We start from the raw sequence: 22,222 nt of genomic DNA, 5'->3' as shown, positions 1-22,222 counted from the left end.
CATTTTGATTGAAAACACAGAAGCTGTATTTTCTCAGTGTCATTACCACGTTCAAGAAGAAAACCAAGGTCATAAAAGATTTTTCCTAGATTGTTATTAAGAGATTAACGTAGTTTAATCACACCCAATTTACTTTCTAGGTTAACTAAGTAATATTAAATGGTGATAATTTTTCTTTGAAATTACAAGTACAATCTGCACAGACATGATTTTGAGAATAATTTAATACGTTAACTTCGCCATACAACTATATTGTAATGTCATATTTAAATGTAAAGAAACGGATCCTTACAAGACCAAAGTAACCCACAGTCCATGAGACTGGATTTTCCTTTTTCCTTTTTTTTTTGTTTCAACAAATGTGCACCACGATGGTTCAACAAGTAAGGCAAATGCCGTGAATACGAAAGCTGTAGTTTGCAATATACCCCATCTAGAACCCAGGGGAGGTGAATTAGACACAAGTGGTACTCATTCTAATTAAATGATCAGGAAACATCATGACAAGTTGGTCTGCAGCATCAAAAGTGTCCATTTAAGTGTCTTTTTTCTTAATGATCAGAGGTCCCACGTTGTCTCCAGTTTCTTCATTGTGTTTTGTGTGAGAGCCATCACAGAGTGGGAACTAGGAAGAGAAAGAATGTGAAATGTCTAATTGCAAAATCAGTATTACGTTTGGCAGAGTGGGGGTGATGCTTAATTCACATATGACATGATAACTCAATAGATTTTTCTTGGCTACCTTTTACAGGTTTTCTTAATGAGCATATGTAAAGTGTACACACTAAGGAGGAGGAAGAAACTGACTTGTGGATAATACACAGATCATTAATTGAATTTCCATTTGTGACGTTTGATTGTGGATGTGGAAAACCTTTTCCATGTTTATGTACTAGTTATATTTCCTTTCTAGTGAACTACATCCATGGCCTATCTATTGGTAAGAGCCTAAGTTCATTTGTTTAAAATCAATCTGTTCATTATCCTTTTGCTGATCATCTTTGCAGCAATTTTTTACCCAACCCTTTTTATTTTGCTTATTTATTCATATCCTTAATTTCTCTTCTTTCATACAAATAAGTATTTCCCTTTTTATCATCCTTCATGGAGACTTCTTTCTCCTGGAGATGCGATAAATTTCCATTCCTTTCCAAGATTTCACATTTTAGAAAACACAGACATTTTGGTGTCCAGTTGAAGGAAAAGGGACAAAAACTAAATATTTAACACAGTGTTTCCCAGAGTGAGCTCTGCAAATTAAGTCCTGCAAAATATTCTGATGTAACTTCATTCTGTGTTTAAAAAACATATACAGTTAAGTCACAACATATATTATTATTTTAAAGAGGTTCTGCTATAAAACACTATTTTAACCCCAAATTTCCCAAGCTGATTGGACTATGGACACTTTCACTTTGATACCCATTATCACGGTGTTCTACAGAGCGCAATTTGCAAATTTCTGTTCTAAGATCCTGTTGCTTCAATATTATTAGAGGTGATTGCTTCCCAAATTGTTATACCTTTATTCATAAATTTATCAAAATGAATTCTACATATAAAAATGCTTATTTATAGGTTCTACATTATCATATTCATCATTCATATTATCATATTCATAATGGGATAATGACTGTGTTTAAAATTGGCTTCAATATTTGGTAGGGCTGGTTTTCCTTCACATTACTCTTTTTTGTTAAAACTTTCCTATTTATTCTTTACCTAACTTTATTAAACGTTACCTATTTATTCCTCCAGATAAACTTGAGAATTTTTTGGCCACGTCCTATTTTATTCCTCTTGTGTTTTTCATCCTCAGGTCTTATGCATTTTCTAATAAGATCATTTCTGCCTTACATGTTTTATGGTTATTATAATTAGGTATATGTTTTCATACCTGACTACTCTTGATATATATTATATATATAAATATATGTGTGTGTCTGTGTGTGTGTATATACCACTGTTTTTTGCAAGTATGTCCTTCCTACTGTTAAATGATAAAAAAATAAGAATGCAACAATGTTTTAGGTGTCTCCTCAGGATTTTACAATTATCAGTATATTATTTTGTTTTTTCCTTCTATATTATACCTTTCATTTTTTATTTCATGTCAAATGATGACAGCGAGCATCTTTGCTTTATTCTTGGTATCTGGAATGTACCTGCACTTTAGAATCTAGCTTCACTGTTTAGTATAAGGTACACTGTGGCACGAACTGAGCCTATTTAGAAGAGTAAAGTAACAGGAGTCCTGGCCTGAAGAGCAAAATCACCCATTACTCCATTAAGGAAGTATAATTTTCAATACCTGAAACTAGACAATGATGGTACATAATATTAAACTTTGATGAGACTTGTCTATTCTAAGATTAAAATAATATTGGGTTGATGTTAAAGAAATTCAATTTTAATTTTACGATCTGCATATAGTTCTGGGAGGTGGTAAATTAGTTAAAAACTACAGAAAAACTCAAGGTATCGTCACATCTTATATTTCCAAGTATAAATTCTATCTTGGGGTGCCAATATAAATTCAATGTATATAAAAGTTACATTATTTCTGTCAATAAAATATGGTACAGTATATTCATATTAAAAACAAGTCCGTGCAACAAAAACATGACCCCAAGCTTTCAGTGTTTTCTTGGCATGGATGAGGAAACAGCCCATAAAATATTAAACTGAAATGTATCCCACAGCAAAGAACAGCATTTCAAAGTGACGTATGTTTAATAAACAAACACAGATGATTTTACAGTGAGAATAAAAGTTTACATTGTAAAAAAACTCCATTTTTATAAATAGCACACACAAAACACGTCACTGTATGGTTTTATGCCCACAGGTTATAAAATACATTTCTGAAAAATGAAATATTCATAAAGTTAAAAGTCTCAAATAATTTACTAAAATAGCATATTTAACTTTTATTTTTTTTCAAGATTTTTTTTTCATATGCACCATTTTTAAAGTCTTCATTGAATTTTTTACCATATTGCTTCTGTTTTGGGGTTTTTTTTTTGGTTTTTTGGCCGCAAGGCATGTGGGATCTTAGCTTGCTGGCCAGGGATCGAACCCGCACCCCCTGCATTGGAAGGCTTAACCACTGGACCACCAGGGAAGTCCCTTTTATTTTTATTTTAGTCTCACATTGAAAATACTAGAAAACTAATATATTTTCTCAAATTATTTTTCTCCATATATAAAGAACAGGAGAGAAATCTATAGAGAAATATACAAAAGATAAGAAAGCCATACATCTAAAATGAGGATATAATTTTGTAATAATCTGGTTCTGCCTAAAAATGGAAATTCACATGTTTCATCATGGTCTTAAAAGTAAACAAGTAAAAAATAAATACTTCTTTAGGGCTTCCCTGGGGGCGCAGTGGTTAAGAATCCGCCTGCCATTACAGGGGACACGGGTTTGAGCCCTGGTCTGGGAAGATCCCACATGCCGCAGTGCAACTAAGCCTGTGCACCACAACTACTGAGCCTGTGCTCTAGAGCCCGCGAGCCACAGCTACTGAGCCCACGTGCCACAACTACTGAAGCCTGTGCGTCTAGAACCCGTGCTCCGCAACTAGAGAAGCCACCACAAAGAGAAGCCAGTGCACCACAATGAAGAGTGGCTCCCACTTGCCGCAACTAGAGAGAGCCCACGTGCAGCAACTAAGACCCAATGCAGCCAAAAACAAATAAATAAAATAAATAAATTTTAAAAAAGGATTAAAAGAAAAAAACAATCTAAAAATATTTCTTTAAAAAGTAGTGAGTGGGGGGAGGGATACATTGGGATATTGGGATTGACATATACACACTACTGTATATAAAATAGATAACTAGTAAGGACCTACTAGTATAGCACAGGGAACTCTACTCAGTACTCTGTAATGACCTATATGGGAAAAGAATCTAAAAAAGAGTGGGTATATGTATAACTGATTCACTTGCTATACACCTGAAACTAACACAACATTGTAAATCAACTATACTCCAATAAAAGTTAAAAAAAAAAGTAGTAAATAAGGAGATCCTGGCTATTTGTTAATAAACTTTCATGCTTCTTTAAAGTACATAAAGCTTTGTATGCCTTTAAAATGTAACCTCCGTATTCAAAATCATTCTGCTCAGAGGCACAGATATCTTTTAATAGTACTTCCTATATCACTTAACACTAGTCAGAATAATCTCCCAAACTTCATGTGAAGATTAGGCATTCTCACATTTATCCATTAGATATGTCTCATTTTAAGTTAATGAAAAGACTAAACATTTTTTTCAACCAAGAGCCAAAATGAGTTATTTCAAGATAGGATTAGCAATTTCTTAATACATTGTATGTGTTAGTAGAATGTATTTATTAAAATTAATTCATGATTCTGATATACAGTATAAATGAATGAATGGTAATTACTGGGCATTAAAATTCAAATGGTAAATTACATAACAATATTTGTGTTTTTCCAGAAAGTGCCTTGTTTCATTTTTGACCTTTCTATACAGGAGAAAAAAAACATGTGGTGGATATATACTTTCAAACGTAATCTAGGAAGTATAGCAGTTTTTGTATTAAATAACAATATAATGAAAATGTGAATTTTATTAACTCACTAAAAGTTTTAAATGTGTTAAAAATGTCAAGAGCTGAAATTACAAAAAACACAAAGGGTATATTTAATTCAGCTCATGTATCAATACTTAAAAATAAAAGAATCAGAAAATTGATGAGAAAAAAGTTTAGCTCACAGATGATTCTAACATTTGTTCTAAGATGTTAACCTTTGTCTATTAACAAATCCTGGAGAAAAGTTTGTGAATTAAATTGGTTGAATTTCCTGTATGTCCAGAAAATATACTATCATATTTGTTAATCCAATTAGAAAACTACGAATCCCAAATACCTTTAAAACTAGAGAAGAGAGAGTATGGAGAAGAGGTGGAAATAAATGTTTAGGGGTAAAAAACACTAGAGATCCTTGCTCTCTACTTGGAAAGCTAGCAACCTTGTCAGGGTCTTCATAAAAAGCACAAAACTTGTTTCTTTTTAATGGTCCCACATCTCAAGTTATAATGTTTCTGTTTTTAGGGTGATTCAAGATGGAAATAAATAACTGTTCATCCTTGACTTACCTCTTCTACTTGCAAAAATTAAAAAAAATTTTTTTGAAGCTTCCTTTGCCAAACTTTGTATTTTTAATTAGAGTTTGGATTATATTTTCCAAGGAAGTTGCCTGGGGCCATTTGGCTCATTACTATAAACTGCTCTGAGAAACAAGCTTGCTTTGGTTGAGAAAGAAAATAAAAGCAATGAGATCTTTGAGACTAAACAAGAGAATATGACATTTTATACCATTCTTATATACTTACTTTAGTAAGACCTATGATAGTAGATATAGTAGGAAAATATGTAAGAAAAATTAAGATTTTACAAGACTGTCTTTTTTTTTTTTATTTAAATTTTATTTTTTTGGCTGCGTTGGGTCTTCGCTGTTGCGCGTGGGCTTTCTCTAGTCACAGCGAGCCCGTGCTGCTCTTCATTGTGGTGCGCGGGCTTCTCATTGCAGTGGCTTCTCTTGTTGTGGAGCACGGGCTCTAGGCACACGGCTTCAGTAGTTGTGGCACATGGGCTCAGTAGTTGTGGTGCACGGGCTCAGTGGCTCCGCTGCATGTGGGATCTTCCCGGCCCAGGGCTCGAACCCGTGTCCCCTGCATTGGCAGGCGGATTCTTAACCACTGCGCCACCAAGGAAGCCCTACAAGACTGTCTTTGTGTGAATTGGGCAAGCAATGTAACCAACGATCAGAATATTGTTTCTATGAAGAAATGGAGTCAGTGCCACTCTTTTTTTTTTGGCCCCGCTGCGCCGCTTATGGGATCTTAGTTCCCCAACCAGGGATCGAACCCACGCCCCCTGCATTGGAAGCGTGAAGTCTTAACCACTGGACAGCCAGGGAAGTCCCATTTCTAACCATTAATAGGGTGGAGACTTTCCATAACTCATACACACACACCCACACTCCCACACACACCCACCAAAAACAAACCCATCACTAATAAAAAAACCCAACTCAAATCCGGAAGTTGTTAAGGAAAGAAAATTATTCTACACAGTTACATTTCATTGCAATTTCAGTTGAGCTCCTGGCATGAACTGGCTCACCTTTCCTCTCTTTCTTGATTATCTCTTAGTCTGCCTTCTCCTGCTGTCCTTGTTCAAATCTCTCCTGCCTCCCCAATGGCCACCATACAACTCAGCAAACGCCATAATCTACCCAAGATAAGTGGGGGCTGGGAATCTAGTAAGACCATGTTGCACACTCTTCCCTCTGACATCAATGTTCCCTCACCTTGTTTCGAAAGTAAGACTATCTCTTTCTTTCTAAGGCTGAGTCCGAAATCTATGCTCGTACTCTCCTTTCCTTCCACCCCTCTCAACATACCACTGTCTCAAATAGTATCTTTCCCTGTAGTTGCTTTAATCATTTCCTTTGTATTGGTTCCTTTCCTTCTCACTTCACTTAGGGACAACCCTTTTGTGAAATACTATGAAACAGTCCAGTTTCTGAAACAGCAGAGGGAACACCAATCGGGGGGAAGAGAGGAGGAACGAAGTGTGTTAAAAACATGTTATTTCTGCACTTGACTAAGAGATCTGATTCATTAGGTCTGAGAAAACTGCTCAAAATGTTAGAAACCCACAACAGGTTACTCGTGACTGTACCTTAAGAATGAATTAGAGGGGGGAGGGACAAAATGAAGAGTATGGGATCATCAGATACAAACGACTACACATAAAATAGATAAACAACAGGATTTACTGTATAGCACAGAGTATTATATCCAATAGCTCTTAATAACCTATATTGGAATATAATCAGCAAAAAAACCCCTCCAAAACTGAATCACTATGCTGTACACCTGAAACTTACACAGTACTGTAAATCAACAATACTTCAATTAAAAAAAATAATGAATTAAAACTGAATTAGTTTATATAATACATAAATTTTTTTTTTTAGATAGGAGTTTAAATTTTGTTGTATTAGAAACACAACTGGTGTATGAGGAAAAAATTACTGAACATAAACTCCATATAGCCATCTAATCAAAGGTATCAAGCCTTCTGTGGACAGGCATGTAAGTGTGTGACTTGGCACCTGCGTGACAACCTTAGGAACCTCAGGAATGTGCAGAGATTCCAAAGATGCCTGGAGAATAATTTGAATGATATTCAAAGTGAACTTTGAATCGCCTCATGTGGTAATAAAAAGTGCCCAAGATTCAGGGAAAATTCAGAACTGACAAATCAAAGATGCAAAGAGGATTAATAATGGTATGAAAGATAAGCTTAAAAAGAAAGAAGACATTGAGAAAATTGAAAATAAAATGACTGGTCTCGCATTCCTTTCCTTAAAGTTTACCTAAGGGAAACTCTAAATAGTATGATGAAAGAATAATCCTGGAACGTTCTGTTGACTTATAAAGTCTAATAAACTTTTAAACCACTAGCTTGGCCTGTGTCCATTTGTGATTCTTCCTGAAATACTTGAGATCTTAGTCCATAAAAGTCCACATTCGCTTTATTGACCCTTTACCCTCTGGAAACACCCAACCAAAGCAAACGCCCTTTACTTGGCTTCAAAGGTAAGCTTCAGCGTTCACTCAAGCAGTCATCATATTTTTTTCTTTCCATTCACTGTCATATTTACCAAAATTTTGCCATATATTTAGAAATACCATATATTTAGGTATTTCTTTAGTAGTAATTCATACTGTAATCCATTTGGACACAGCTTCTATTCTAATTATTCTGTGAAAATGACACCAAAAGGTCAGTTGCCTAATTGTTTAACCCCACAGTCTTAGTATAATAGTCTATTCACCTCCTGGTCTTTTGCACAAGCCGATGTTCACAATCAAACCTTCTTTGAAACTTTTCCCTTTTCCACCGTGAAGCCACGATATTCTTAGTTTTCTTCTAACTCTGGGACCCATTTCATCTCCTTTTTTGGCTCTTCTCTTTACAAAATGCAGAAAATTCTCCAAGATTTCATACTTAGCCCTCGATTTTTATCTGTACCAAGGATCTGCTGCATTCCTACCCTTGACTCATCAGTTTTGCTGATCGCTATCTCCAACCCTGATGTCTCAGCTTTAGTCCCACATTTCAGGCTGTCTGCTGTACATTTCCATTCAAATGTCACCTCAGTGTCACTCTTTGAAATTGAACTCCTCATTGGTGTCCTGGAAAATGAGCCATTCACCCCGAATTCCTTATTTCCGTTAACGGCACCACCTCTTCTAACCCTACGATCCTATCTTAAGCAAGATACTTCCACGAGCTTTAGTCTTCCTCCCACAATCTTTCGCACAAATCAGTCATTGCATTTGGCTGATCCTTGCCTCAAAATGGTTCATGTATCTGTTCATGCTTCGCCATTCCCACAGCCAGCACTCTGGTGTAAGTATAACTTTATGTCTGAAATCCCTGACAAGAAGCTCCCCCATGTTGGGAGGCACAAATTCCTCACGCTGGTACTCAAGACTCTCCTCAATTTGGACTTATTCCTGCGGGGAGGGAGGTGCAAGGACCAGACTAGATTCCTCATCGATCACACTTTCACTCATGAGTCCTTTCCCACAGATTCTGAGAAAGAGTCCCCAATACTTGCTAGTGTATTCCAATGCCACCAATCTTTCCAAGGGCAGTTTAACTCCCATGTATATATCACTATGCCTTCCCAGAAAATTCTAGCCCACAGTGCAACAAGCTCTTCCTTTTATTTAAAGCATTCGTACTGCATCTACTACACACATCTATGATACCTGCTGTTTTACTATTTAACTGTTCTCAAGCATGTATGTAAGTAATAGAAATTAAATGAACTACTTAAGATCACTGACTAAAGAACTATTACAACTCCGGACTTAGAAATGCCTTAATTTCTAAAGGTATTACTTTTTTTTTTTTTTTTTTTTTTTTTTTGCGGTACGCGGGCCTCTCACCGTTGTGGCCTCTCCCGTTGCGGAGCACAGGCTCCGGATGCGCAGGCTCAGCGGCCATGGCTCACGGGCCCAGCCGCTCCGCGGCATGTGGGATGTTCCCAGACCGGGGCACGAACCCATGTCCCCCGCATCGGCAGGCGGACTCTCAACCACTGTGCCACCAGGAAAGCTCCTAAAGGTATTACTTTTTATATTTTGGTGAGCAACAAGAGAATGAAACCTATTATAGGTGTTAATTTTTAAAAAACAAACCAGATCTAGTCTACAGAATATTATTGAGGATTATTTTCTAGCAACTCCACTAGTACTTATAAACAATCCCATACTCCAAATGAACAGTGCTCTTCTTAAGGAACAATTTCTGTAATGGGACTATTAATTTTTGGTTCATATTCCATATGTTCATCAAGCAGTTTTCAGACACAATGACATAATCTAAGCACTCTATCACCACTGGATTATACAGTATCAATTGTATCCGGAGAAGGGGGTTAGAGTAATATGCTTTCCGTTACCTGGTATGTGACTTCTTCCTTATCTGTGATATGTGATTTGTGATAATGGCTTTCCACTGTGGGAAGAGGTCCCTGACATAACATGCTTTCAGAAACAGATACATCATTTTTATTGTCTATTTTCTTAGGCCTTATAGTGTCATCTTTAGTAAAATCCATTTTATTTAAATGTTAATAGTGGCAGTATACACAGTATTTCACCATATTTCTCTAAATATACCAGAAATTCTGAAGTTATTCAATGTATGAAGCTTTTCAAGATGACCTTAGGAGAGCATTTTACCATCTTCAGATCACCAGCTGTCATCGCTATCTAAAAGCTGCAGGTATCACAGAGATAATTCCAGATGGAACTTGATAAAATGCAATTCTCGCAAAAGAAAATAAAGATACAAAAAAATCCTGTGTTGGATATTTAAATATAGGAGCTGCAGCTTAAAAAAAGCTTAGGATATAGGGTCAATACATATGTACCAGGTAAGAAATTTTCAGGGGTGATTTTCCAAAAGTTTCTCTTGATATTTCTAAAACTTGTGCTAGAATCTAGGAGCTTGAAATCTCAAGGGGAAAAAAAATGACCTCTTCTGTTTCTCTTTGTATTTAGGCTGCATACTCCTTTTCCTGGGATACTGAATGCTAACACCCACTTGGGGAGGAAATTCTAAGCGTAAATAAAGGGATTTTTCTCTCTTCTTTGGCCAAGAATGTGGTTATATTTGCCTAACTCGACGAGGGTACGATGCAATTTCACTGCATGGTGGTTATACATCTTAGTAAATATATTCCTGAAGAGTACACAGAAAACAGAGAAAAACAGAATCCATAGAAAAAAGGAAGCAAAGGAGAAGGGATATCTTGATATTTGATGGTACCAGTGTGGCAGATAGTTTAAACGAAATGTTGCATTAAAGACGGCACTGGCATAAAGGACTTGCTTCTCTTACCTTCTTGGACCTCCAACAACGGCAGTACACAGCTTTATCTCCCAAATCCTCCATGTCAAAAGCATGTACTACCTTGGGGTTGTCTTTCTGGATGTGAGGGTTTACCATAGATTTGTTGCGATGATCTTTGACATAAAATCTTTTGTAAGCTAGATAACCAACTGCAGCTGTCCCAGCAGCAATGGTAACCGCTGCAATCCATTCAACTAGAGTAGGGAAGGAAAACAGGAATGATTATCAAAACCAAAATCTATACCAATAATCTAACACGAACGTTCAGGAAATCCAGTTTTTGAGTACTAAGCATCCCAACAGTCAAAGGTGTTTAACATTAAAAAAATGATCAGAACACACTGGTGAAGTAGTCCCTTGTTAAAACCTTCCCCAGCCCTTACTGAGGCAATTGTGTATTTTCTATTCAGTATTGTTAGCTAAGTTAAGATAGAAGAGGGAAACTTAAAAATTATTTTATAATTGGAGAAGAAACAAAGTTTAGTAATCTTTTTAAAGTGTTCATAAATAGATTTAAAATAACCTGTGAGCCTGCAGATACCTATTGCTTTAAAAAAAAAGATACATATAAAAATTCAGATTACTAATAAGACCATAAAAATTCAGATTACAAACAAGACCCTCCTCATCCCTCTAAAAATCAGGAGGTGATTATGTTAACAAAATGACTCATCAGAGTTCTTTTTTTTTTCTTTTTGGCCACACCTGAAGCATGCAGGATCTTAGTTCCCTGACAGGGGATTGAACCTGTAGCCTCTGCAGTGGAAGAGTGGGGTCTTAACCACTGGACCGCCAGGGAAGTCCCAGAGTTCACTTAAATAGTAGGTCCTTTAGTCATTTAAAAATGCATAACCACGAACAGAACTGGTATCCAAAGAAAAAGAAAGGACAAATAAAACAAAACCAACCTTTAATATTAAACATTCAGAGGAATATATCCACCAGCATTCTGGGCTTCAAGTCATTCAAAAGCTTTGTTTTTGTTTTCAAAGTGTCTCATTAAAATAAAACTCAGAAGGTACTAATTTTATAGAAAACATAATATAATTAGTTAGATTCTCCTTTAATAAATTCTAAATTTCCATTATCCACCAGTGGATGATCTGAATTCCCTACAAACTTCATTTTAAATTTAATGACATTTTTCTGTGCAATTATTTGCTTGACTAATAGGCCATCTATTTATTCTGTTCACGTAGCTTTTCAAGGATCCCTTAGAAATCCAAGCACTTAACAACTACCCCAGTTCCAGAGAATTCTGGAGAGGAGAGAGTTCTGCATAGTCTGGTTAGCCTCAGTCTCAGAGGAGAGTTGTCTATTCCCAGCATGGAGTGGACTGCAGGAAGAAGTTGAACAGGGGTCAGGATAAACACACTGGACTGCGTCCCAGCATTTCCTAAGTCAGATCTTCACAGTGTTTGAAATAAGTTCCCAGACTATCAAATAAAGCCCTAGAGAGACAAGTACAAAAAACACATTCCAAGACCAAATAAAAACATATAATGAATAATTAACTGTATGGCTTACTTGCACTACTGAGTCAAATTTCTTATTGTACTAATGTGATTAATCATTGAACCTAATAGTTCCTTACATAAAATTGGAGTTCATTCTTACAAAACTCTAATGGAAAGGAACAACCACTCTCACACTTAGTTCCTTTTATCTCGGTCTTCTCTTCTAGCTTATTTAATAATTTAGTTTTCATCAAGTGTTCCTAATTAGCATGTTCCTTGGATTCTATTTTCAACCACAGTTATTTTTCTCTATGAAAAAATTTAGTTTGTTTTCCTGCCCACACAACAGTTCTATTCCTCCCTGCTATATAAAATAAACATTAACTTTATGCCCTTCCCAGATACTGTATGACTGAGAAAAGTTAATAAGTCATTTGATAGCTTCAAACCTTTGGCTTCATTGAAAGATACTTTAAACTACACACCTTGTGTAGATTTGCCCTGAATTTTTATTTATTATTTTTTAAAATTTGTTTTATTATGAATGTCATCATTTTTTCTCATTGGTAAAGGATTCTTTCTTTTTTTTTTTTTTGGCTGCGCTGCACAGCTTGTAGGATCTTATTCCCTCAACTAGGGATTGAACAGGAGCCCACAGCAGTGAAAGCTCCAGTCTTGGAGCTGGAGTCCTAACCACTGGACCACCAGAGAATTCCCTGCCTTGAATTTTAGTGCTGCTTCATGGTATCATTCTGTGGCAACTCCAAGCAGGGCTGAAACTTTACTGATTTCTAGCTTGATTCATGATCTTCCTTTCTGATGCATTTTTAACCATGGAAGTCCCTTGAGAAAATGTCAGGAGTTATAGCAATCTACTTCTTAGCTAATGGAAAGCCACTCTGAATAGTTAATGTACCTATCACAAAATGGGCTAAAATACTGCTTTGCATATATATATTCAATTATGTTTGCTGAATGTTAAATCCTTAGTATAAACTTAAAAGAGGGAAATATCCCAAAAGACTGAAATAATACAATTCCCTAAATGCTGTTGATCTTAGTTACACCTTACCTTTTTTTTTTTTTTTTGCAGTACGCGGGCCTCTCACTGTTGTGGCCTCTCCCGTTGCGGAGCACAGGCTCCGGACGCGCAGGCTCAGTGGCCATGGCTCACGGGCCCAGCCGCTCCGTGGCATGTGGGATCTTCCTGGACCGGGGCACGAACCCGTGTCCCCTGCATCGGCAGGCGGACTCTCAACCACTGCGCCACCAGGGAAGCCCTACACCTTACTTTTGAGGTGAAGTTTGAAGTAATCTCTATCAGATTTGTTTTAATGATGCCTACATATTACATAAAGGCCTGAGATCCAAAGAACAACTACAATTGGTTAGGATTAATTGGTCTCATGATATAAAAAAAAAGTCCTATAGGAATTTCTACCTGAAACTTATGATAGGCCAGAAGAATCTTTCTCAGCCATCAAAACATCCTTATATTCTCCTTTCTCATTACTACCAACTGAATCCATATGGTGACTTTTTTTTTGCGATACACGGGCCTCTCACTGTTGTGGCCTCTCCCGTTGCGGAGCACAGGCTCCGGACGCACAGGATCAGCGGCCATGGCTCACGGGCCCAGCCGCTCCGCAGCATGTGGGATCTTCCCGGACCAGGGCACGAACCCGTGTCCCCTGCATCGGCAGGCGGACTCTCAACCACTGCGCCACCAGGGAAGCCCCATATGGTGACTTTTTAAAAACCTTTACTTCCCTTGGATTTTTTTGATGGTGGAAGAAATGACAGAATAATTGACACAGAGGGAACTAACTCTAGATATTACCCAAGAGTGGCTGCCCTGTGGGGAATCAAAACATGCACTCTGTGACCCTACCCCCTAAGGAGGGTCACTGATGAACCTTTATAAATGTCATAGCACCATATGTGTGCTGGGAAATGGCTTTGCATTTGCTCCAATGAGTTTTTTAGACTCACAGAGTCAGATAAGGTCTTAAGAAAACAATTTCCATCCCTCCCCCATTCCCAAATTCTAATTCTCTAACCTCATTAGAGACAAATGTAAAAGTTCCCAGAGTAAGAAAAATGTTGCTGTTTTATCATTTCATTACTGTAGCCTGAATCAGTCTTTTCTGGCAAAAAGCTATGGATGCCACTGGCAACTCTAGGGAAAAGAAAGAAAAGGAAACTATATGGAGATAGACAAGAATGATGATGGATTCAAAAGTCAACAATTACAATAGAGAAAGAATTGAAAACCCAAGACAGTAAACAAACAATAAAACCCAAGTAACATTTAGTTCTTGATAGTGTACATGCCTATTAAGAACAGACACCATCTCAGGTTGAACAAGGGACTATATCAAGACCCAATTTCTAAAGATATTTCAGTTGGCACCTTTCAGACATTCTTTCAAAACTGGTGTCCAGAAATATCCTAAGCCTTATTTTTGCCTCTTCTACTTTATCCTTACTTCCCTTTTCTGTACACCTCTCTCAAGGTATAGTGTTCCTATAGTTAGATCAAGCCCCTACCTTGCTTAACAATGCTCTCTATCTATACAAATACCATGAATACATCAATATAAAGAAAATACAAAAAATACACTTCTAAATAATCCCTCCCTTTCTTACTCTTCCCCTGGCAATCTTTGTATAATCTTTGGTTTTCTCTCTTAGGATTATTCAGAGATAGAGAAAACATCAACTTGTTCCCAAATCCCACACCCGTATTTATAACTCATTTCTTTACTGTGGGAAATCATTTTGCTTTAACCTAAGACAGAAATCTCACCCTGCTTCTTTTCCTTTAGCCCCTTTGATAGCCCCAAACTGTCCTCTCCTACCCAGTGTCAACTGCCATAGAATCAGAATGTTCCTTCCACCTCAGGAGGGGGGGAGGGGAGCTGTGTTTAAATCTTTGCCTCCCTTAGGTCCCCCTTAGATTGGTAGGCTGTGCCTGGTAACGTTTTTCTCTCAAGGCCTGGTGCACAGGAAGTGTTCAATGTTAGTTAAGTAAAAAGAAATAATAGATTCCTAATCTGAATTTGCAACTCCCTCTGTCCATCCTACTATCACATTGCTCTTACACCAAATGACTTCTCTTTGGCCTCATCTTAACCTACTGTATCAAACTGTGGAATTTCAATACTTCCTGAGATTAAAAATAAAACTTCATTATGGAACCCTTCAGACATACACGGAAAATACTGTAATGACCTCCCATTTACCCTCACCCGGCTCCAACAAGTATCAACTCACTGCCAATCTTGTTTCATCTACAGCCCCTATTATTTTTTGTTCATAACCCATAGGAGCTAACTCCTTTATTCACAGTATGATCTGCACATTCCTTCTCAGATAAAAACAAACCCTTGAATAGTTACTTTAAATGACTCAATAAATTTATTGAACCCAAACAGTATTTTTATATGTTGAAGTTAAATGGATTGGAAAATTATGCGTTAGTTTCAAAAAAAGAGACAACGATATAACAGTCAGAGAATAAGAACTTATGAAATTTAGTTTTGGTTACAAGCATTGTAGTGCTCAGGGTTTGGGAAGTACAATAAAGCACAGGCAGATAGACTAATGCTTATTTTGTAACTGGAGGGTAAAGCAAAATATGAAGAAAAAAGTGACTTGAGGGGACAGCAGGAAGAAGGAAGGCCTTTAAAAATATTTGGTTTAGTTGGCTTTTTTTTTTAAATGAGGGTGAATTATGAGTGACTTTGGGCTGAAGAGAAGAAAATCCCTGTGAGAGGACAGAAGAATTAAGAGCAATTGGTATCATTACTGAGGCAAGAGCTTAAGGAAGCAGGAGAAAATGGCATCTGGATGATATAGAGAGAACAGCCTCAGATAATCTCTTCCTTGCAAATAGAAGGGAAGGGATTAAGGATGAGAGCAGAGTCAATGAGTCTTGGAGGTATTAAGGAGCAAGAAGTTTAGTAAACTTCCTAGAGGTCATCTATTGGGTATGAGGAGGGGTCATTAGAGAACGGGGACTCTGTAGCAGTGAAAGGCACTTAATGTTTCTTAATGTTTATTACAGTTTCTAAAACTGTAATCAATATTTGGTATCACATAAAAAATAAGTTTGGTATAAGTATGTCAATTATACCTCAATAAGGAAAAAGGAAGTTTGGTAATATCGACCAAATGGGCATCAAAAGCCATCTCACTGACTGGGATCTTCGGATTACCATTCCAATCACTCATCCTCATTGCCTTTCCCAGATTCATGTCCTGACCTGATCTCCATTTTATTTCTAACCCACCCATTATTTTTTTCCTGAACATAAACAAGAATTCTGCATGCACATACACACCCTTTCATTTTTTATTTACCATATACTTATATAGTGCTTACCATTGCCAAATACCATTATATAATATACACACAAATTATAAAAAAAATATATAATTCACTTACTTAACTGAGAAAAGTCATGGTCATCTTCCCCCAAATCAAAAGATCTAAATTGATTTTCAATCTATAGGAATGAACAGGTTTGGTTTAAACACTGAGAGTAGAACAATTTGAGATCTAAACATTACAAAACAGATATTCCGTCCCTACCTTGCCACACCACTATATCTGAGGAAGAAAGCACTGGTAGAAGTGATTTACAAAGGCTTTGGGGTCCCTGCCCATTGTCCTCACAACAGTCCTTATGCTTTTAGGTGAAATAAAAAGTAGTTACTTCTTTGGCTTCCCTGGTGGCGCAGTGGTTAAGAATCCGCCTGACAATGCAGGGGACACAGGTTCGAGCCCTGGTCTGGGAAGATCCCACATGCTGTGGTGCAACTAAGACCCTGTGCCACAACTACCGAGCCTGCCATCTAGAGCCCGTGAGCCACAACTACTGAGCCCGCGTGCTACAACTACTGAAGCCCGCGCACCTAAAGCCCGTGCTCTGCAACAAGAGAAGCCACTGCAATGAGAAGCCCATGCACGGCAGTGAAAGAATAGCCCCTGCTCGCTGCAACTAGAAGAAAGCCCGCATGCAGCAACAAAGACCCAACACAGCCGGAAAAAAGTAGTTCTCATAACAAAGTTGAGTACCTAAAGTTTAAGCTAATAACCCAATTGACGAAGCAATTTCCTATCCCTTAGAAAATGGCAAAATAATGGGAAAGTCACCTTTGGATTCCCATATAATTAGGTCAAAAAAATAACAAACTTGTCTTGATTACAAGAAAGATTAGCTTATAGTCTTAAGAGTCTTAGGGTTCACCTATATCACATTTCAATAGTATGCTACCTAAATAGAGTTTAGTGCCCAATTATACAAAATGACTCCACATTAAAAAAAACCACTTTGGAATCTTTTGTCCCATATCACACAAGTGCAAATTGTCTTCCTATAAGATTATCAGTGGCTCAAGTCACATGAATATCTTATTTTACACAATTGTCTTATTCCTCAGAAAATTTTTTTTTTACAATAAAAATCACTCCCTATTTTAAATGTACGAAGGTGCCTCTATTTAAAGGAGTCTAAAGATGAGTATCCTTTGAAATACGTTTTGCAAATAATCACCTCCTATATACCGCATTAGTAACTTAAAAATGTCATGGGTTATCACCCTCACTCTGACAGATAACTTTTCGCAACAAGTGGAATTCTCCAATTTATAGAATCTATTACAAAATTAGGGCCAAGTTAGTAGGCACCTTTTACAGAACCTGGTACTCCAGATGCTCAATATTTACTAAATGAATCAAGTAGACTATTTTAAATTAATTTCTGGACAATCTACCTTTACCTAACTACTGTTACAGGTAACCAAACCTTGAGGGTGGTATTTTATACCTGGGCAAAGATCACAGGTATCCCGTAGCAGTACAAACTATTATATTAATTATACTACCACCAAGAATTGTTATAAAGTGAAGCTCTAGAAAGTCTCTTAATTTTAATCGGACCTTCTGTGAAGTAACATTTCCAAACGCTAGGTACTAGCACAAGGGAAGCAAGGCTGAGAAAGGTGAAGGCTCAATGAGCTCAGTTTTCAATCCTCTCTCCTGGACTACTGCCACCGAGGTCCAGATGCCAGAGGCATTAAAAACAAAAAACAACAACAAAAAACCCTGGGAAAACTGAAGACCTCGGATTGGGTGCCTTCCCTTTAAAAAATGTGCAAAACTAAGCTGTGATTAGTCATGCATCGCTTGAGGGCTGCAGGAAATCTACGTTCTCACTCCACGGTAATTTAAATGTGGAGAAGGGGGAAGAGGGTTTTTGTTTTTTGTTTTCACCTTTCCTTTTTTTTCCAGGCCCTGTGACACAACAGAAAGGAATCTCAGGGAAGAACAAGAAAAGCTAGCAGCGCAGCGGTATAGTTAGGGGACTACCCAGACCTAGGTAGATGCCTGCATGGCCCCCACGCCACTTTTGCCCCGGATCATACCCTGACCTGGCCCCCTTGCCCCGTGTGGCCCGAGGTGTCCGCAGGTCCGCGGAGCGCTTGCCCTTCTCCATCTCAAGGTTACGAGACTGGCGGGAACGCAGGGCCGCCGTAATAGCCCGAAGAGGTGCCGAGGGAGCTGCAACCGGTGCGCAGGCCGCCAACCTCACCCGCTCCCATGCCCCACTTCACCTCGTACGCTGGAAGTCATACTCATGGCGCCGTCGCTTGCAAGAATGTACACAAGACACTGAGCACAGACCGGCTCGAGTGGACAGCGGGAGTCAAGGTAAAACAGACGTCTGTCCTAAGGGCGAACTGCAGGCTGCGACTGCGCAGGCGCCGCGATAGGCCGTAAGCACGTGTGTATTAAGCAGCCGGGCTGATGCTGAGCATGCGCGAAGCTGCGTTCCGGGCCTTTAGGAAGTCCTGAGTCCGGATTTTGACAGCCGTAAGAGGTGGGAGGAGGAAAAGACCAAGAGAGGTAGCAACTGAGTTTGCGCAATCCTGAGGGGCTCGGTCCTGGAGCCCAGCGGACGGGCCTTTGGAATAAGGAATCCGGACCAGGTTTTACGTCTCTCCCAGGTGTGCGGATTTGTGGGGGCAGGGTGTGTGTGCTGATATAACACTTGCCATAATCAGATATCTAAGGTTTTACCCAAAATTTTCTTGCTTAGTCTGGTACCTACCTGCAAGGCCAGGTTCAGTTTTCACTTGAAATGCCGGACACAGGAACCAACTGTGGTGTCCCATCCCAGAATCTCCCCCTCGCTCCCAGCGTCCATCCCTTTTCTCTGCCTTCCACCCAATTCTCCTTGATCACCTTGGAACTTGCGCTAAGGGTCGAGTGGGAGAGAGATAAAAACGGCTCATTTCTTAAAAAAAAATGTGCTCACTTAAAAAAAATTAAGATTATTCCCTATCTTCTACAGTCTGAAATCAGTGTCGGTTTCAAATTTTTTTAATTAGCTGTTTAGGAGCAGCAATTTGGGGAGGGAGGATAGGATTACTTGAGGGATGTTTTGGAGGTGCGTCTTCTAAGAAGCTGCCTGTTTTTACTCCTGTTGTATCTGTGCAGGGTGGGAGTTGGAGGAGGGAGGTGATTGCAGTTAAAAGGTGGTCTTCCAAGCCTCCCTGGGCACCGCCACTGCCTCCCAACTCTCCTAACGCGTGACTGACTGCCCCTCACAACTGGGAGCCCCTGATGTCTTTGAGCTTAACTCCGGGAAGCGCTGAAGCGCGCACTGAATGAATGAAGGCACACCAGCCCTGGCAGAACCGTAAGGCCAACCGGGTGGGAATGAGAAGAGTCGCGAGCTTGGTCGCCTCATCCAGGTCGCCTTCCGCTCGCCCCGGTAGCGCCGAGCGCGCGCCCTGCCGCGGGGGTCCCGTCTGGCGGCCTCTGGGCATGCTCAGTAGCGGCGGCGGCCGCGGGTCGCGCAGTAGGAAGCTCGCGGCTGAGGCGGCGGTGCCGGCGGCGCTGACGCGCGCGCGGCAGCTAAGGGGACTGGAGGACAGCGGGAGGGGGCGGGGGCACGGGAGGTGGGGCCGCCGTCGCCGTCAAGGCCCCAGGGAGCGCGGGGCGCCACCGCCGACGCCGCTCATCCGCTGGGGTCAGTCTTCTGGGCTGCGCCCGGGTCGGCGGCTACGGCGGCTAAGCAACGGGAGCCGAGAGGCGCGCTCCGCCGAGAGTTGGGCAGGGCGAGCCCGCGCCTTCGCGGCGTCATGGGCCCCCTCCTTGGGCCACAGAGGGCACCAGCCGCAGGAACCCCCGGGCCTCCTCGCGGCCGAGCCTGAGCGACCCCCGGGTTCTCCGGCGTCCCCTCCCTCCGCCTTATTTTCTTCCCTGCTCTCGCTGTTGCTGCCGCTTCAGCTCTCCGTTATGGCAACGGAGCCGCCATCCCCTCTCCGGCTTGAGGCGCCCGGCCCCCCAGAAATGCGGACCCCACCGGCGGGCGAGACCTCCCGCGAGGGCACCCTGAAGCCGGCGGGTGGCAGGCTCCGCTTCCTCAACGGCTGCGTGCCCCTCTCGCATCAGGTGGCCGGGCACATGTACGGGAAAGACAAAGTGGGTAAGTGGGGGTGGCGCGGAGCTCACCGCACCCCTTCCGCCTTCGCGAGCCCCGGGCCGGCCGAGGTAGCCTGGGGCTCGTTGGCCGTGCCGGACGCCCCTCCGGGTGTGTACGCCGCACCCCCGGTCTCTTCCGCTTTCCCCAGAGCCTCGCGACCCGTGCAGCAGGGGCTCGAAAAGTGGGACGATTTCTGGGGTGTGGGGCGTCAGGCGGGCAGCAGGAGGTGGCGGGGAGAGGAGTGTCTGGTCTCCCCAGGGAGGGTGGGTATTGATTGAAGACGGCTTTCGTTGTTAGTGAAAATAAGGAACTTCATTTTTACTGGACGGGGAAGTAAATTCTCCCCTGAGCACAAGGTCTGTTTATTATAGGCGGGCAGCTAGTATTGCAAAAGAAAAGGAATGAAATGCATATGATGCTAATCTAGTGCTTCTCTTTTGGGTGCAGCTGCATAGCTGGAGGGGACGAAACAAGTGTTTTTTGTTTTTTGTTTTAGAATGTTTGTTTGTTTGGGTTTTGGTTTTGGTTTTGGAAGCTTGTCCTGGTTTATCCGGGATCTCTCTCCGCGCCCCCTTGAGAGGTTTTTCTGATATCTCCTGGATTTCTCCGGGAGGCGTGGTTTCAGGAATGCTGAAACTCGGATTCACGGTAGGAAATACACCCTACTATTGTATTAGGGTGGTACACAGATAAGACAATCAGTTATTCTTGATCATCTTTATAAGATTGTGTCATGGCCTGTGTAGTACATGTTTTGAGTCACGGCGTTTAAAGCACAATCCAGGGCCTTTTTATTCTGTTGGTGATGTAAAAGTTCGGTTTAGAAACTGGAATTCACCTAGCTTACACTGGTTCCTAGGCCATGATTACTTGGAGAATCAGATGGAGGCGTATGTGAGTAATGCAGATCTTAGACCTGACAATTTGGTTTGTGCTGGTAAGATGATTCCGGTTTAGGCTGGTAAGATAATACTGACATTTTTAGGCGAGGTAACAAGCCAAGGCTGGTTAAGTGACAAGCCTAAAGTCACAAAGCTACTGTGTGTAGAATCTGGAAACCAAGGGTCTTGCTTCAGAGCACTTTTTTTCCCACCGTGTATTGTGCTTGTAGAAAACCACTCAAACAAGGATTTCTGAAAATGGATGAGATTGAATGTATGTTATTTCCCAAAGAACATTTCCCACTACTTTGATCTTTACCTACTCCTTTTCTCTTTTTCAAAATTAGGGCTTAATGATGTATCAGTTGCGTGCCTTTTTCCCCATTAAATTGTTAGTTAACTTGTTCCTTGAAGTTAGCTCTCTCTATATATCGATACAAAATTTGTCTTTTTCTGAACTATTTGAGAGTAGGTTGTATATATCATGCCCCTTTACACAAGTAATACCTCAGTGAGTATCTCCTAAGAATGTACTTTAGTGTGTATTTCTGTAACCACAGCACATTTATCAAATATGCAAAGTTTAACCATGATACAATGCTTTAATCTGTAGTCCATATTCTGCTTTTGTCAACTCTTCCAATAATGTCTTTTATCGTATTTGTTTTTTTTGGCATAGGAACTAGTCCAGGACCATTTGTTGCATTTAGTTGTCATGTCTCTTGGAATTCTTTAATTTGTAAGTTTCTCAGCCTTTCTTTTTTTTTATGATATTATCAATTTTGAAGACTGCAGGCTAGTTATTTTATAAAATATTGTTTAATTTGGACTTCTGATGGGTTCTTATGATTAGATTCAGGTGATACATTTCTGGCTGGAACATTATAAAAGTCTGTCCTTCTT

At 40.0% G+C, this 22,222-nt stretch overlaps 2 protein-coding genes across 4 annotated transcripts in view; one reads left to right on the top strand and one right to left on the bottom strand.

The window, feature by feature from the left end:
* Positions 1-206: 206 nt before the first annotated feature.
* Positions 207-18,727, bottom strand: CISD1 (CDGSH iron sulfur domain 1). The gene is made up of 3 exons (XM_067710160.1): positions 18,562-18,727; positions 10,472-10,677; positions 207-625 (listed from the first exon to the last, which is right to left on the bottom strand). The coding sequence occupies exons 1-3, from the start codon at positions 18,584-18,586 to the stop codon at positions 536-538; spliced, it is 321 nt and encodes a 106-aa protein (XP_067566261.1). The 5' UTR covers positions 18,587-18,727; the 3' UTR covers positions 207-535.
* A 1,202-nt stretch (positions 18,728-19,929) lies between these two features.
* Positions 19,930-22,222, top strand: part of IPMK (inositol polyphosphate multikinase) — a 41,883-nt gene continuing 39,590 nt past the window's right edge. For 2 of the 3 annotated variants that reach the window (XM_067710157.1, XM_067710154.1), the window contains exon 1: positions 19,930-20,441. In XM_067710157.1, the coding sequence (XP_067566258.1) occupies positions 20,252-20,441 (190 nt within the window). In that variant the 5' untranslated portion in view covers positions 19,930-20,251. The remainder of the gene's footprint in view (positions 20,442-22,222) is intronic. The other variant, XM_067710156.1, reaches the window with a different exon arrangement.

Source organism: Pseudorca crassidens, chromosome 16, assembly GCF_039906515.1.
Source record: "Pseudorca crassidens isolate mPseCra1 chromosome 16, mPseCra1.hap1, whole genome shotgun sequence".
In the NCBI taxonomy this organism is placed as follows: Eukaryota; Metazoa; Chordata; class Mammalia; order Artiodactyla; family Delphinidae; genus Pseudorca; species Pseudorca crassidens.
The sequence above is the reverse complement of the archived record's forward strand: the minus strand, read 5'-3'. Positions and strand labels throughout refer to the sequence as shown.

Coding starts and splice junctions, on each gene's coding strand:
- CISD1 (XM_067710160.1), bottom strand. CDS start 18,586: ATGAGTATGACTTCCAGCGTACGAG. Junction 10,678..18,561: donor TATGACTTCCAGCGTACGAG/GTGAAGTGGGGC, acceptor TCCCTACTCTAG/TTGAATGGATTGCAGCGGTT. Junction 626..10,471: donor GTTGTTGGAGGTCCAAGAAG/GTAAGAGAAGCA, acceptor TTCTCTTCCTAG/TTCCCACTCTGTGATGGCTC.